Raw genomic sequence first — 17857 nt, 5'->3', positions numbered from 1 at the left:
AGGTTTTTATTTAAGACAAAACAGACAAACCAATTTCGCCGTCAAATGCAACATAGTCGTATCTTAACGAGTTACATGTTTGTTGATGTAAGCAGTTCAAATTATTAACAAGGTGCTGTTTAAAGTTGGGTTATAGCTACATTTATTGGCGTAGGCTAACCACGACGATCTGTCCCTCACCATGGATTCCAAAGATGGACATCTAAAAGTGAGACAAAAAAGGAAAGATTAATTTCAAACACAAATTGTTATGGAAAAAAACGAAACGCTCCAGATTAGTATTTGATAATAGCCTGCTAGGAAGTCATGTTTCAAACGCGGCATTTAACCCGTATTGTTTAAATAATATTGACTAATTTTATACAAACAGCCCCTTGCGTTTGATCAAAGTACCTGCTTTGTCCGTTACGCTACAATTTGGGGGGAAATATGACTAGCATAAAAACGCTGACACCCAGTGTGTGTGTGTGTGTGTGTGTGTGTGTGTGTGTGTGTGTGTGTGTGTGTGTGTGTGTGTGTGTGTGTGTGTGTGCGCGCTCGCGTCATGCGTGCGTCCACGCGTGCGTGCGTGCGCGCGCGCGGCTGGGTGATGGCGTTCACGATGCTCGTCTTCTGTTGCACCTCTTTAGGGCGTATAATTTGTTCCTTGCCATCAGATGTACTTGGTGTTTATATATATGAAGAGCAAATTATGTATTGCAATATGTATTAGAATTATAGTAAAAGGCCCTAATAAGGTCCCAAACAGCTTCGTGAAGTTGTCACATGTATAAAGCCTGACCAGCATTAAAGTAAACCGTGAACCGGTCTGGCGTCCACCAGTCCACAGAAGATGAATCACGAAACACGTCATTTACAATTAGTACGAATGTAAAACAAATTCCACGCGAACTTTCAATTCCAAACATAGCTTTAGCAGAATTACAGGGGCGATGGCGGTCGCATCACGGCCGGAAAACCTCACAAACCTCACAAAACAACCTTGTTGAAGTTAAAAACAATGCCCCTTCGGGCTCGCGCGTTTCTGCACACCATGCGCTGCATCTGAGATCAGTGTTACAGCTGTCACGTTACCATTATGGATTTTGTTTTTGCACAGATCCGTCGACACAGACGACAGCAAATGCTTGGAAAGTTGGGCCCGAAACAGAGTTAAAGGATTCGGTGTTTGAATTTCCTGTAGTGAGAAATCCATTACATGCTAACGAGCCAATAAAAACAGGCATATGCAGACTTCAGAAATGTGCTGAGCAGGCGATTAGCACGCGCGGTTTGGTGGATTTTCCCTTTGCTTTTTTTTATTAAGGTAGTGGTTGGTAAGCGTTACTTGTCTAGTTTATCTAGTTTATATGCGTTAGCCTACTTACAATGAGAAAGATTTGGTGAAGTCCTGCTGTAACATGGAGTGACCAGGTTTCGTCAAGTCAGTAAAATTCTTGCCAAACGGGCTCTATTTATTGTCGCTTCCAACGCTGAAACACAACCGTGTGATTTGTCTTAAGGGCCGCAATAAAAAACCCTTACAGCTCGTCTCTGCTGTCGCATACCAGCGGCTCGCTGCGCTGGGCTTTCGGCTACTCTTGGTTAACCCTGTTAGCCTAAGTCGGGTAACAGTAGCATAGCAAAATAGGTAACAATATTGAATATCCCCGTAATGAAAGGCCTTCAGTTCGACGTGATTGAGAGTCATACCGTTGAACATCAAAGCCTCAGAACTTGCTTAGACACGTCAGCCACTTTGATCCTTCATTTTTGGCCAGACTGGAGAAGGAGAGACAGACCAAGCTAGTTGCTAAAATAGAACAATAATGTAAAAAGAGAAAGAGCGTATATGTATATGTTTTTAGTTTTATAATTATCTATATATTTTATTGGCTGAGTTTGTATTTTCAAGTGTTGTGTTGAATTTTACTCTGTTTCTGATTTCTTATAACCTCGCACATTTGCACATGAAAAAAAAAACTTTTACTGACTGACGACTCTTTTGAACGATGTTTGTTTTATTATATATATACATTTACAAAAAAAAAATGTAATTTGCAATACTAAAAATACTGTAAATAAAACAACAATGTATGCATGTTCGTGGGCAAACATTGTTGGTCTAAATGCAATTTTTGCATGTAAAAAGTCATAAACAGTCTATTGTTATTGTATAATGTTATTATACTAGTAATTCGGCATCCTGAATTGGGAACTGTTTGGCCAACATAGAAATTCCGCAGTTATTATTTTGTCCATATAAAACAATGACATTTATTATTATTATTATTATTATTATTATTATTAGAAGTAGTAGTAATATATATTCCTGCTGCTGATAACCATTTGGATTTCGGAGTTAAAGTGTAATTACCTACAAAAATAACACATTAGAACAAATAACATTTTTGGTGTGCTTTTAAAGTACATTAATTGTACTGTATATATATTTTTGATCAAAATAACCAGCTTATCTCAAGTTGCATTTAGATGGACGCAAAATTGAAAGCGCAACTTTACCATTTTTTTAAGCTTTGCCTCATTAATTTTATAAAATCATTAATTAATTTATGATCATAGTTACTGTGCAAAATAGCGTATTGTTTTTGTTAATGTCATCCGTGTCTTAAATAACTTGAATTAATAAGTAGAATTACATACCTCGCTCCTGTTTAATGGACTTTACACTGTCAAGTAGGAGCTAAACTCTAGTGTTCTGTCAATCTAATGTCGCCCGCACCTCTTTCAGGACCACTGTGTTTGGCCTCACACTTTCCGTCATGTGGACTGCATTAAGGTCACTTTGGTAGCCACCATTCGCTTATTTCAAAACATCCGTCTTCCAGTTTTGATCGAGAGAGATTTTACACATCATTCAAACTGCAAAACTATATTTGCATAAATCAGGAAATATGTTTAACTGTCTAGTCAAATTTATTTTAAACAATCAATTTGTTCTATGGTCAAATGCGTGACCACAAATGCCACATTATGGTAATTGAAAGAAGACTGCTCACAAACGCGTCTGATATGACTCCGAGCTTTTTTTTCACAATCGCCCTGCACAATGTCTGCAGATAATCACTGAGAAATAGCAAGTATTTTGTCTGTAAGATAAGCAGCTCACTGCACAGCCCCCATGCGTGCAGACGGTAATTGCTTTAGAGCTGGAAGTCCTCAGTGGGTTTTGTGACTTTTATGGCACCAGAGCGCATTTGACGCATTCTTTGGTAGGACGCCCCCTCCCCCTCTTCCTCCTGTCCCTTTAGCAGCGGAATTATCAATACATTACAAATGGGAAAGGAAAGGGCACATACGTTCCCTGTTCACAACCAAGAAAGCCAGAGGAAACGAAAAAAAAAACAAGCGTTTGGAAGGCATACGGTCCATCCGTCCTTTCCTATTTCCCCCCAATGAAGCTTGCTGACTGACAACCATAACGGAATAAACGTAATAATACATTTATTATCAGCGCTAAAATTTTGAAAGCCTTCAAGATAAGCCTAACTAGCAAGACAACACAAAGGCCCACGTGGACACGCAAAATAATACCTGCTGTTGCAAAAATGGCGTAATATGAAACACATTATCTGTGTTATCTTGGCCTCCACGAACGGATTAGTTTTTTATTTTGTTCTTTTTTATATAAAGACACAGGCGACTGCTAAACACGAGATTCGACTTTTAAATTAATATCAGAACGATAAACGATGAGGAAGTCTGCTGGGAATAACGTATTGTTTTGTTCTGGAAATGTATCGTATTATCTTTCAAGTGTCATGCCAAAGAAGATTGTTGGCATGGGTTATAAACACCGTACATATTAATAACGCACGTAATTCAAATAAATACATTCTTGCCCAATTTAACATGCATAAAACTTAAATATTCCCATGGCCACATTCACTTAACATGTTGTTTGTCTCTTCCAGTGACGTATGATACTCGTTGACGCATTGATTATTGTACATTTAGGTCGTATTTCCTTTTTTATCGAAGAGAGAGAGAGAGAGAGAGAGAGAGGGAGAGAGAGAGAGCGAGAGAGAGAGAGGGGGAGAGGGAGAGAGAGAGAGTTTTCCTTAAACATTATCAACTGAAACCACTGGGATATGAAGCTACAAGCTACATATTCCTCCGTACACAGCGCTCTCAATTGGTGGAAAGTGGTCAGGTGACGTTGTGATATTGTCTTTCCTTGAGCCAAGCCTTGGCTATAACACTTGGTTTGCGCGTCTTAACCGGAGACTAGAAATTAATATTATTGAAATCCCACTGAACTTCATTTGCAAGAGAGTTTGTAAAGCAGGAAGGAGACGCGTGTATGGGAGAGCAACACAGAACCTTAGGCGCACAGAGAGGACGAGCGAGAGACGGAGAAACGGGCATTAAGGAAAGGAGAGTTGATGTGAGGGCGATAGGGAAAGTATGAATTCGTATTTCGCGAACCCGTCGCTCTCCTGCCATTTGTCTGGTGGTCAAGAGGTTTTGCCCAACATGCCACTAAACACGACCACATATGATCCGGTCAGACACTTCCCGTCCTACGGCTCCACGGTGACCCAGAACCGGATTTATGCGTCCCCTTTCTATTCTCCACAAGACAACGTTGTTTTCGGGTCAAGCAGGGGACCCTACGAGTACGGATCTAACGTGTTCCTCCAAGACAAGGACGTGCTTCCTAGTTGTAGGCAAAGTAGCATGGGACTTAATGCTCAGAGCCACGTCGCCCAGGATTACAGTCTGGATCAAGCCCGGGGTGCAACGCAGGAACAGAAAGGAAACATTCAGATCTACCCGTGGATGCAGCGCATGAACTCGCACAGCGGTGAGTTTATACTACGGCTTTGGGATATACCCTGGTGGAACAGCTCGCTTTTACGATATGTCCTAGCAACAGAGCGGCTACATTTTATGGCCCCATAAACCACTACTAAATCGTCAGACTATAAAAGGGCCCTTTTTTCAAAGAGGGGAATCCCGTTTGGCCAAACCTCCCTCTAACTCAACCACCAAAAGACTTTTCAAAACTTGCGCCTACTGCTAGAACACACCAGCATATTAAAGAACACATGTACATTTCTGTGATTTAAAAAAAACGCCTTTCTATGAATTCGCTCTATTAAAATATTTGCATTTCATTTTATTCTCGTAAGAAATGTCACGATATAGGAAAACAAAATATTTATTATGTGTACAGTGCTGAAAGGTCAACAGTGCAAACATGATAAATCATAATGTATTCATCTTGGATTGTTAGCAATGTTCTGGAAAAAAAAGACGCAAACCATATTGCTAACTATAATTCCACACTCATATAATTCCGTGTTATTTTTCTGTAAAGGTTAGGACTACTGCCTATAGGTGCAAATGCAATTTCATAGCCATATTTATTACGTATGCACTTAATATGTTTTATCTTTTTTTTTATAAACAGGAGTTGGGTACGGGTCAGACAGAAGGAGAGGTCGACAGATTTACTCCCGATACCAAACCCTGGAGCTGGAGAAGGAATTTCACTTCAATCGCTATTTGACCAGACGCAGACGGATTGAGATCGCCAACGCGCTCTGCTTAACCGAGCGCCAAATCAAAATCTGGTTTCAGAACAGACGCATGAAGTGGAAGAAGGAGACGAACCTAACGTCGACTGTACCGGGGACCGAAACGACGGGTGCTACACAAGGGGCCGAGAAACAGACCGTGCAGGAGGAGACGGAAGAAGAAGTTAAAAAGAAAGATCAATAATCTTTTTTTTAATTATTGTTATTCTTAAAAGCCTGTTAAACTGCAACGTAACTACCTAAACTCTCAGAAATGCAATTATAACTGCATGGACCGTATATTCTGATATTCATTTTACAACCTTCTCCTCTAAAGTACTCCACACAAATACTCACGTGGAGAGAGAAAGAGAGAGAGAGAGAAAGAAAGACAGAGAGAGGCGCACGATATGCAGCTTTATGCAATTCACTACTCTTTGTTTAGAGATTCAGAATGGTTTGCCTCTTTTGGCAGTATGGTTTAAATACCATAAATGCTTTTTGTGCGGTAATCAGTCCTAGTATTATCGTGTTTATATAGGCTTGTAGGCAGGTACTCTATGAAACGAACTGTACACTAATTTGATCAGTTAGAACCGCACCATCCGCATTCCAAATGTGAAGGAAATGTTAGTCTATGCACATATCGTCTCGTTTAGTTCTCACTCATCTGTATAAAAGCACCAGCAGCAGAGACGGGATGAGCCGTACTACCTAAACTCTGATTTTGTGTTCATTTCATCTGTCTGTATCCCGTCAGTGCATGAATGTGCCAAACGTCGCTGTACAGACTGTATTTACTGTTCAATAAATTGAATAACAGTTCACCATTCTCTTATAGCCATGCTTATAAAGTTGTCTTAAAGTGAGTAAAAGCAGCTATGAAAAGAAAGACATACAGTGGTTCGCAATTCTAGTTCTATTGTTTTGTCAAAATGTGTTTATTTAATAAAATACTTTAAAGACAAAAAAAAACGTTTCGCCTAATTTCTTATAATCTCACATCAATTTCATCACCCACTACAGAGATGGAAACATTTTCAGACGCCATAAAATACTAGATAGATAGATAGATAGATAGATAGATAGATAGATAGATAGATAGATAGATAGATAGATAGATAGATAGATAGATAGATAGATAGATAGATAGATAGATAGATAGATAGATAGGGAAAATAATAGGTAAATATATAAAATAGTGTGACAGTAAAAGCAAAGCTTTGGATACGTAAGTTCTTTTGTTTAATATTTCTGAAATAATTTCAGGATATGCTTAATCGCAGTACGAGAAACACCGGAATACAACGGTGAGCTTCATCGGCCTCCGCAACCATTGGACACACAGAAAGAACTGTGTGTGTTAATATAGACGCACTGTGCCATAAAGCCACCCTATGAAACTCCGTTTGGTTAAAAAAAAAACACAATACCGACATCGAACATTTTACAGATAAAAAATTAACATATTTGGCAGGGTGCTGACTACCCTTGGTGCCGTGTTGGCGACCCTTTAACAATTTAAAAACACCGTCATTCTTCTTTAACAGTAATATGAGAAAATATATACATCCAAGTTAAGAGCGTTCAATAACAGCATTTTCGGTAGAAGGTATTTCATAGTCTGTGTCATAATAACAGCACTGGATGCAATGCTGCGTGTGTGTCTGTGTGTATGTCAGCTTTGCCCAATATCAGACACCAGATGACGCTCTTGTCTAACTGTCTTGCCCCTTTTGCCCAGACCCCTCGATGCTCTCCACGCCACGAAGTTATCGGACGTGTTCCCCGTATCCGTCAATAAGCTCCTGGGGTTCAAGCCAATTTATGACTGGCCAACGTTTGCACGTGATTCTATTTAAACATCCCATATTTGGGCATTACACGTTGCATCATGAAAAAAAAGCAAATGATATCCCCCCACCTATAAATCCTCCTCTTTTTTAGAACAAACCCCCCTCAACTTCCAAAAGAGACAAATCAAAACCAATAAACAATATTAGCAACAACAACAAACAGTCTATGTATGCTTTATGTTCATTTAAATTCTGATGTGACTGCGCGCGTCTAGTCGAATCCTCTCTTGGGTCTGCAGGCTATTTTGTTTAGGAAGTAGAATGAGCTCGTACGTAGGAAACCATTTTTGTAAGCAAACGCACGACGCGTCCTCCTTTAACGTGCACGGTTTCGGCAGCTATGGGTCTCTCTCTGAGTTCCACCAGTCCAATTATGCGTACGGAGGTCTTGATCTCAGTGGATCCTTAGCTTCTGAAGTCTCCTCCAACTCCCTGAAACGGGTGGCGATGAACACGCACGACCGTGCCAGGATCAACGCGCCAGCACAACGGCAGTCCTGCGCAGAACTGGGCTCCCCGAGTCCCGTTAGCACGCGCGGGTACAACCTGCTCGCGCACGGACTGTTGAGCCAAAAAGCCGAGGAGATTATGGAAGTCGCGGAGAAACCCAGCGGCAAGAGCCAGGCTGGTGACATGAAGCTGGAGACCACTCCAACGATCAAACAACAAACTAACAGCACCGAGCCTCAGACCCAGTCGCAACCGCAGATATATCCGTGGATGACCAAGCTACACATTAGCCACGGTAAAGTTGTATTTAATGTCTTTTTAAGAGAGCAAAACTGTGCGTCTCTCATTCTCATTACATCTTCTTCCTATCCCCGTTTCGTCCCTCCATACATTTCCTCCTGAGTTTTATAGGCCAAAAGCAGGAAATAATAAAACTGACGGTCGTAAATTTTATGACAAAGGCATCCATTGCTCGTAAACCTGCCCAGTTACCAGGAAAATATGATATGTGGCTAAATTTACGGATGTATAATTGCACCGGAGAAACAAACGTATAGGAAAGCGACAAAAGCAGATTGAAATCTTAATAAAGGGTAAACTTTTCCCTGCGAACGAGTCGGGCGTTTCATTCAAATAGATAATGAGAAGTCACATTTCCTGCACTGAAAATCGGGCAGTAGCAATATCACTTGTTCATCCTCAAAGTCCTGATTTCCCATATAAAATGTTATTTAAAAAAAAAGCTATTTCCTTTCTGTATATCCTACCAAGCAGCAGCTGTAAACTGTTGTGATTTGGAGTGCATGTAGTGAAAGCCCGGGCAGGAGAAGACACCTCAGTTGGGGTATAGACTACCAAAAGTGCTCTTCCAAAAAGGCTTTATACTGCGAGTACAACAATGACTCGGACTCGATAAATACTAAGAACGTTTAAACAGACAAATTTGTGAGTAATTGTCGCCAGACGAATCATGACTTTCATCAGGCTCTGCCACAGTTTTATTATTTGAGTCCATCCAGCGTTTATAACAGCATATGGAGTTCCATCAGTTTCATAAAAGTGTTTGAGTATTTTTTTTTACAGTAATCACTAATTTTTTTATCATTTTCATCGCGGTTAGACGCATTTGTGATGTGGGAACATCGCCCTGGCGTTGATGCAAACTTGCATGTGAAACAACATCAATATTACTTGACCTCTTCGTGGATATAACCTATATCTTTCTGATGCCATCCCAGAATCTGACGGTAAAAGATCACGAACCAGTTACACCCGCTACCAGACTCTGGAGTTGGAGAAAGAGTTCCATTTCAACCGATACCTCACGCGCCGCAGGCGAATCGAGATCGCCAATAACCTCTGCCTAAACGAGAGGCAAATTAAAATTTGGTTCCAGAACCGTCGCATGAAGTGGAAGAAGGACTCAAAGTTGAAAGTTAAGGGTGCACTCCAAGTTTGATGACATGTTAGGATGGTGTTGCAACGTGCACAGACGGTGGAAGATACAACTCACATTTATTACAGTATTATATATGTTTAAGGTCTCATTTTTGATTGTTTTAAAACTGACAATTACTCCTGCCCTGTGTTTGTACAATGTCGTTATGTAACGTAATGTTTCCCTCCTTTTTAAGTTGATAACAGACTGAGAACGGGGAGGAGCTAATTTGGGCCACACCCATGTAAAATGGCCTCCGAGTTATTTTACAATATAAGTTTTAAAAGGTCAGTTGTGGAAAGGTTATTATATTGGTTTGAAATATAGTTTATGGTTGTCTGGATAGCAAATGAATATTTGTTTGCTTTAAATATTTGATAGTACGTTTTTTTTTAGCTCTGAGTATTAATTTGCCTTCTGTATTTTACTTTTTTATGTCTGATGGGATGTCTGTATATTGTAATCTTTGAAGTTAACGCATAAACGAGCACAGCACTGATCAACTGCACGCGAATAGCACCTGTGTTCTCATATTACTCATTGTATGCTGCAAAAACGCGTTACGTATTTGTGCTTTAATTTAAATTTTGTTGTTTGAACATAAAACATGTTTTGCTTTAACGTTTTTCAGAAGACTAGACTACCAGTAAGCGTGCTGGGCCTTAACTTGTATTCGCAACACAAGCCCACTGCAAAGTAACTCGAACGTTGCAGCTAAGTTCAACACCTGCTGCCTTTCATTATTAATTCACTATTGTGAGATTTTGTCGGTCCATGCAACTATTTCTATTTATTGGGGGGCAAAACCTTCTAATCTGTACGTACTAATTCTGGTTTTAAAAGCTATTGTATAGAAATCAAGCAATGTGGTGAGACCTCGCAATTAAAATAAACTTACGCCTGAGTCCTCAAACGTTATTCTTTCTGTTTAATGACTTAAACCTACACCAGCTGCTCAGAAAGAGACGAGTGCGTGAAAAAACATGCAAACATGGTTTGGGGTTTTTTTCTGGGTTTTTTTTATATCTCTTTATGAGCTGATCAGAGACTCATGAAAGACACAAAACTGTTTAAAAATCTAAAAGCTAGACAAACTATTTCGATAGTTACATATGATATGATGCTGTATCTACAGGAGGCCCAACTGTTCATAGACGGAATAATGAGGGTTTTCCTCGGCCATATCCCTTCAGCCAGTTATTTACAGTAGCCCTCAGACAGGGGAGCGTAAAACTTTATGACCCCAATAAAGTTTTACTGCGTTTCCTCACACCTCTCAAGCACTGACAACTGTTTCCTTTTCAAGAGACCAGCGGAAGTTTACACACACATTTCAAAGAGCCGCTCCGTTACTGCATCAAGTAGACACCGCAACCAGATTTACATTCTTTTTAAAGTCGCCCAATTTCGAATATACTTAGTCTTATACGATAAATAAATAAGCAAAAGCAAATTATTAAGTTTTCGTATATTTAGCAGATGTTCTCAATGGTAATAATCTTTGCACTTTGCCACTCTTATATCCACTACATTGGATTAACAGATATTTTCGTGTCCCTTCGATGAACTTATTCATCACGTATTAGGCCCTTGTGTGAAATGGTCACCCAAGGAAAACGACAGACTCAGAGTACGAAGTGTCTTTTGCCATTAAAGTTGATTTAACTAATCGAACAGTCGAGTCGAATATCAGCTATCTAACTCATGCTTCGAATTTTAATAACTACTTATCTTGAGTTTACTTACACTTTAAAAAGGCAAACTTTCAACTGAACATCAAAAACAAATTTTCGCAGCAAACGAACAGGCTTTCCTGCTAATCTTACTCACCTACACTGGAGTTTCACAGAATTTCCGTGCCACTTTGAATTTCAGCATGCGCTGTCTCGACCATTACATACACTTTCGATGTAACTGTGGCCTCTAAGTTGCTTTTTAAACTAAGCCGTCTTTTTAGCTTTCTTGCCACGTATTTTGAAGTTTTGAGGGTTATTTATGCCAATTGCTTTAAGCAGGACCAGCGAGTGGTTCAGGGAGAGCACGTGGGGTCATTAGAGTGGGTTTTATGGCCTGCAAGACCTGACAAACCCTCAATATATTTACATCATATATAATCTTAACTGTCCAGAATCACAGCTGTTGGCTTGCCTTATCTCCGAGAGAACGGCTTTAAGGCGGTTAGTGTGGCTTTCTCGCGTCAGGGTCTGTAGTCTGGTAAAGTTCGACTCTCACAAATGGATCCCAGGCGGTTGCAGTAAGTTAATAATCTCGTTTCTCCCGTTCTAAATTAAATATGTACTTTCCTTTGCAACACTCTCGGGAATTAATCAGTGCTGTAATTTAATAGTTCTTTGAAGAATTGTTTCAAAGGGTGCGCAACGTCTTAGGTTCTTCTGTTCAAATGTTGTCTTTGCGTGGACAACAGTGGTCCAGAGGCCAGAGTGGAAAGTGGCGATGTGATCAGAGGAATAAGAGAGCTTTGTCAACATTTTTATGGACTGTAGCTAATTTTTAGCACGATTTTGTCTGTTTGCTTTAAAACAAAACAATCTCCTGAAAATATAGATTGGATGCATGCTTAAAAAGAAATTGTCTACGGTTTTCAATAAGCTACACTATTGTTCTGCATTAACACTGTGTGTGTGTGTGTGTGTGTGTGTGTGTGTGTGTGTGTGGTATTCGGTTATTGTGAAACGATTATGCTAAGTCATAAGCACTGCTTGTTGTGGTGAATCTGGTGTTGGGAGGCTGATAGTATTTAAGCGATCTTGTATTGGGTTGCAGATGAAAAGCCAGAGTGCACCACATACATCTTGCAGTGAGACATTATGGGGGGGTCATGTGCAGGGCACAGCCGCGGTGTTGTGCACTGGGGTCATGAGCAGGGCAGGGCGCACAACAATACACGCTAGCATGCTTAAGCCAACACAACCAGACCTGCAACCCCCCCCCCCCCCCCCCCCCTTATTCCCACATATGTACATGTGCCCATGTATGTACAGTAGGCTATTTAGCATTTAAATATTTTACTCACCTTCCATAAGCTGCTTATTATAAAGGGAGAAATAGTGTATGTTGTTTTTCAGTTTTATGCTGGTTTTATTTATATATTTTGTGGGATTTTGTTTGACAGACACGGACCTGCTTAACCATTATAATCAGGGTATGAAATGTTTAAGCCTTGGCTTTCTTTGGGTTGTTATATTTGGACTAACACACTGTGTCTTTCTTTTCCTTCTTGACATATTGTCTCTAACACCAGCCTGCCAGAGACTGTAGTCCACTGCTTCCTCTGTACACCCAATGGTTTTATGTCTTACTGCATTCTGCATGGCTTATTAAACATATGGTGCATATTATGAAGAAATTGGATAAGTGTAACAATGCGACATTTTTGGAAATGAGCTGATGGGTCTGTTTCATGTCCCAGCCGGGAGTGATGGGTAATGGAGTTCAGCTGTCGTGTAATTGCTTTTTGGTTGGTGAAATGATCTTTGGATAAACCATTTTTCATTTCCCAATATTCAGTTCAAATGCCCATATATATCCCAACTGTTAGCACAACAATATATATATATATATATATATATATACACCTTATATACCTGAACCTTCTTGCTGTTAAATTGTCTGTCTGTCTCTGTATCTGTTTGTTTGTTTGGTAAATATATGGAGATAAAGCATTATACTAAAATAAATATACTAAAAGAGCATGTTCACATGTTCATGAAACACAAGGACAGTACTTATAACATTAACTCTATTAGAGCTATATTAACATTGTTAATGTGTGGCCAAATGCAGAATTTCAAAGTCTCTCTCTCTCTCTCTGTGTGTGTGTGTGTGTGTGTGTGTGTGTGTGTGTGTGTGTGTGTGTTTTGTTTGTGTGTTTACTATGTCTTGGTTTTTTTAAGTAAAGGTAAGAGAATGGCAGTGCTTGTCTCCTCGTTACCATTGTTACAGTCATGATTTTAAGAATTTTTTAGGTTAGAATAATTGATAAAAGGGTCCCAGAAGCTTGGCAGGCTGGTGAGGGCAGGTGGGTGTTAGCTGTAGCTGTGCTGTGATAATGGGTGTTAGCTGTAGCTGTGCTGTGATAATGGGTGTTAGCTGTAGCTGTGCTGTGATGATGGGTGTTAGCTGTAGCTGTGCTGTGATGATGGGTGTTAGCTGTAGCTGTGCTGTGATGATGGTGTTAGCTGTAGCTGTGCTGTGATGATGGGTGTTAGCTGTAGCTGTGATGATGGGTGTTAGCTGTAGCTGTGATGATGGGTGTTAGCTGTAGCTGTGCTGTGATGATGGGTGTTAACTGTAACTGTGCTGTGATGATGGGTGTTAGCTCTGCTGTGATTATGGGTGTTAGCTGTAGCTGTGCTGTGATGATGGGTGTTAGCTGCAGTTGTGCTGTGATGATGGGTGTTAGCTGTCCTGTGATGATGGGTGTTAGCTGTGCTGTGATGATGGGTGTTAGCTGTGCTGTGATAATTGGTGTTAGCTGTAACTGTGCTGTGATGATGGGTGTTAACTTTAGCTGTGCTGTGATGATGGGAGTTAACTGTAGCTGTGCTGTGATGATGGGTGTTAGCTGTAGCTGTGCTGTGATGATGGTGTTAGCTGTAGCTGTGCTGTTGGGTGTTAACTAACTGTGCTGTGATGATGGGTGTTAGCTGTACTGTGATGATGGGTGTTAGCTGTGCAGTGATGATGGGAGTTAACTGTAGCTGTGCTGTGATGATGGGTGTTAGCTGTAGCTGTGCTGTGATGATGGGAGTTAACTGTAGCTGTGCTGTGATGATGGGTGTTAGCTGTAGCTGTGCTGTGATGATGGGAGTTAACTGTAGCTGTGCTGTGATGATGGGTGTTAGCTGTAGCTGTGCTGTGATGATGGGTGTTAGCTGTAGCTGTGCTGTGATGATGGGTAGCTGTGAAGCATTAATACACTCAGACCCAGCATTAATACATGTTAGTAATGATGTTACAGTCATAGTCTATGATCATTTAAAAATGTTAAAAGTATAAGATGCATTTTGATGCCACATTTCTACACTGTTTCATTAATACATAAAGTAATGATGATACACAATTGTATTTTTATTAAGAAGAAGAATAAAAAAAATTATTATTGCAGTCCGTGCTTTGCTATTTTGGGTAACTTTAGCTGTGAGATATCAGGTTGTGCTGGTCATTTTTTACATTAAGACAATTAAGTAAAAATTTTGGGCTCAGTAGATATCCACAATTTTGAGAATTCAGAAATGCAGTCAGAACATTCTTCTTAATTTTAATATTCCACAATATTCCTACTTTTTCATAGCATTGTGTAGGAACAGAAATGGTAGAAGTTCTGGACAGTGTTGAACTGAGGCCCAATGCTTCCATTGTTCTGGTTGTAAATACCAGTGAGCTGTAAATACCGCAGCCAGATTTCCTACAGCGTAGTGTGACAGAGAAATGTTGCAGCTTCTCAGAGTGGGAGGAGATCTGCCTCCGAGGTATGACATGAAAGAACAGGCAAGCGCCTTGTCAGACAAGTTACTGAAGTCGCCTTCAGTTTGTTTTCTTTTTCCTTTGTGCTCCTAGTTAAGTAATATTTAGTTTCTTCGAAGATGTTTCTGTTGTTTTTCCTAAACATAATTTAGTGTAATAATATAATGATTTATAGGGCATTGTGTGTGTGTGTGTGTGTGTGTGTGTGTGTGTGTGTGTGTGTGTGTGTGTGTGTGTGTGTGTGTGTTTGGGTGTGTTTGGGTGTGTTAGTGAACGTGTTTGGTGTGTCTTGTTTACTCTAAGCAGACGGCAACTTGTCTGTCTGTTTGATTTTTCTTCAAGGGGTGTGGTATTTATATTTATAGTTGTATATATCAAGGCTAATACTCGACATAATGTCAAACAAACAGCAGATGAAATTTTACAGCTTAACAAACATCTGCCTTCTATGATACCTTTGGGATATAGTCAGGCTGTTTTCTGTCTACAGCTGTGCAGTAAAAGTCCTCCTCAAGATTCAAGAACTTCAATCTGTTAAGCACGCATTCACATTACACTGCCAGCAAAGCAACTTTGCATGTGTATTGCACAGGTCACAGATCAAAGACCTTTACTCTGTTCGCTTTTAGGAGGGACTCTCAATATCAGCTGATAGCCATCAGGCCTAGAGGAACATTTGAGGGCAGTACGGTGAACATGATGGTCTTGAGATATCTGAAGGTCACTGTGAGTAGGGTTTAACTGAACTGAGGCAGGTCACAGGTTCTGAGTGGACTCTACATTATTATTACAGTAGCAAATGCTTTCCTGCCTCTTGAAAACGCGTGTTTGTTTATAAACTCACCCAAAAGTGACCTTTAGCAATGCTGGTTCTGGAGTATCAGAGGCACGGAGGCCCATGTTTCGCATGTCATCAGACAGCTCGGTCACGCCAGCACAGGGCGTGTTGACCGCATAACAGCTGGTCACTCAAGCCAGAGAGTGTTACCGCGCCGCACACAGGACTTCACACACTTCTGCCCATTCCTCTAAAGCTGGGCTCCACTCTCTCCTTGGGAACCCAGCACTGCTCTGTGTTTCCCACAATCCTCATGTGTGTTTCCCCGGCCCATAAGATGGACGCAGTGTACGGACCCAGGAGTGCTAAGCTAAAGAAGGATCGTATAAAGTCAGCGATATACATGTTAAAGCTAAAAAGCTGTATGCAGCTTCTGCTCTGTGTTCTGGTTCAGAGTCACTCACGGTGAGGTCGGAGGTGTGGGAGGAGGTTTCTATCACCTTACTTGACTCACTTTACCGTGACGAAGTCAATTAAAAGCTTGCACCCATTGTGATGCAACACACGATTTTAATCTAAAGTTAATCATGATTTTATTCATAGTGTTTAGAAAAGAGAAGCAATTTCAGTGTATTCTCCAGTTATTAAAAGTTAATGAAGTGATATCACAGGGAGTGTCTTTCAGGATGACTTGGCATGCATACTACATTATCAGATTCTCCATAGAAATATTTGCAGGAAATGTACAATGTGAGGACCACTGTGGTTTAGATGACTAACTTTACATAAGAAGCAGACTCCTGAATTAGAGGGGGAGTATCAGTGTGACATCAGAACCTAATGTGCCTCCCTCTGCTTCTGATTAAACTAAAGCATACCTAATTGAATAAGCATAATAAATATTAATTAATAAATAATTAATTAATTAATTAAGTGTATCCTCAAGCACGCATCCTTTGCAGTAGTTTTTACGATTCCAGGAACATAATTGTGAATAAAATATGAAAAATATCAACAGCCAATAGGGGGTGCTGTTTTATATCCCTCTGTGGGATTTTCCCCCCTGCATCAGGGTCAGCTTGCTGTTCTCCTAGTCTGGTTTTTAGGAGATATAACCCTCATTGTGTTACCACTGCTGTGATGCGTTCGCACAACACCAGTCAAGGTGAATGGCGACCCACCCAGGGCAAGTCGTGCGGAGCAGAGACCAGAGAGTTGAAGTGTTCAGCCAAACACCCAGAACTGCCCACAGTCTGGTCATAAACAAGCTCCTGTTTGGACAGGAACACGCAGGTCCCAGCAAGTCCAACACGTAGCTTGCTAATATTTGGTCGGCCTGATGGTAACACACACATTTAATACAATTAATACATGCTTGTTTGTGGCACGTATTGGTGTTCATAAGGCATTTATTCTTTTTCAGAATAGTGTTCAGGGATTCTCTCCTAGTGTTATTGTCACTCCCCCATCATAACAGTGTGAACTCTACAGGCAAAGAAGCAGCACAGAATGCATTAAGCTCATACACTTTTATACACTAACATCTAGCAAGAGGAATTTAGTGTGTACACTGTTAGCTTATAACCTGTTGGCATATTAACTTGTTAATGTCTTTTCTTCTTCTTTAGACACATGTACTTGTTACTAATATGTTTTTAAAGAAATGTTGTTGTTGTTGTTGTTTATATATTATTCAAAGGCCGTTAAGGCAGGTGTAGCCCAAAATTGATTCGGTTATGGTTTTATTTAAAACATAAATGGTAGATTTGCATATTGCTTGAAATGGTGGGATCATCCTTGGAAGTCTTACATTACATGCCAGAAATAAATAGATTCATCAAGGAAATCATTCCGAAAATAACCTGAGCTAAATACATAGCATTGTCCTAGTTAAGAAGACCATGCCTTGGGACAGTTCACTTTACTCACCCACAGAAACAAAGAAGAGAGGGAGAGAGAGAGAGAGAGAGAGAGAGAGAGATGGAAAGAGAGACTATTATTGCAGTTTTATACAGTTATATATTCTAAATCTTATATAATGTTGAATAGCTGTTGTTTAGGTAATTGTATAACTGACACAACCAGTTCATGTTTGTTGAGGGTGAATAACTGGGTAACCTTAAACAAAATACATTATGATTTGTGTCTTGAACGACGAATACTGATGGACAGTTAATGTTTAGCCAAATAAAGGTATTATTGGTTTCATATTCTCTCTCTCTCTCTCTCTCTCTCTGTCGGTCTCTCTCTTTCTAGCAGATGAGAAAAAGAAAAAGATGAAATCCAGCACGGGAGACATGCCGCAGTGTTAAACCCGTAAGTCCTC

General features: G+C 40.2%; 3 protein-coding genes across 5 annotated transcripts in view; all 3 read left to right on the top strand.

The window, feature by feature from the left end:
• hoxc10a (homeobox C10a) overlaps positions 1–17857 on the top strand; it is a 64287-nt gene that overhangs the window by 29241 nt on the left and 17189 nt on the right. The window contains exon 3 of one of the 2 annotated variants that reach the window (XM_076984236.1): positions 17791–17847. The gene's annotated coding sequence lies outside the window, so the exon portion shown is untranslated. Of the gene's footprint in view, positions 1–17787; positions 17848–17857 lie in introns of both variants that reach the window. The other variant, XM_076984237.1, reaches the window with a different exon arrangement.
• On the top strand, positions 3711–6420 carry hoxc6a (homeobox C6a). The gene is made up of 2 exons (XM_076984242.1): positions 3711–4807; positions 5417–6420. Exons 1-2 carry the CDS (start codon positions 4408–4410, stop codon positions 5725–5727), a joined length of 711 nt encoding a protein of 236 aa, XP_076840357.1. The 5' UTR covers positions 3711–4407; the 3' UTR covers positions 5728–6420.
• The window catches only part of hoxc5a (homeobox C5a), a 28421-nt gene continuing 17207 nt past the window's right edge, over positions 6644–17857 (top strand). The window contains exons 1-3 of one of the 2 annotated variants that reach the window (XM_076984245.1): positions 6644–8123; positions 9067–11520; positions 17791–17847. In XM_076984245.1, the coding sequence (XP_076840360.1) occupies positions 7640–8123; positions 9067–9287 (705 nt within the window). In that variant the 5' untranslated portion in view covers positions 6644–7639 and the 3' untranslated portion in view covers positions 9288–11520; positions 17791–17847. Of the gene's footprint in view, positions 8124–9066; positions 11521–17787; positions 17848–17857 lie in introns of both variants that reach the window. The other variant, XM_076984243.1, reaches the window with a different exon arrangement.

Source organism: Brachyhypopomus gauderio, chromosome 21, assembly GCF_052324685.1.
Source record: "Brachyhypopomus gauderio isolate BG-103 chromosome 21, BGAUD_0.2, whole genome shotgun sequence".
Taxonomy (NCBI): Eukaryota; Metazoa; Chordata; class Actinopteri; order Gymnotiformes; family Hypopomidae; genus Brachyhypopomus; species Brachyhypopomus gauderio.
Note: the sequence above shows the minus strand (reverse complement) of the source record. Positions and strands in the feature narration are given on the sequence as shown.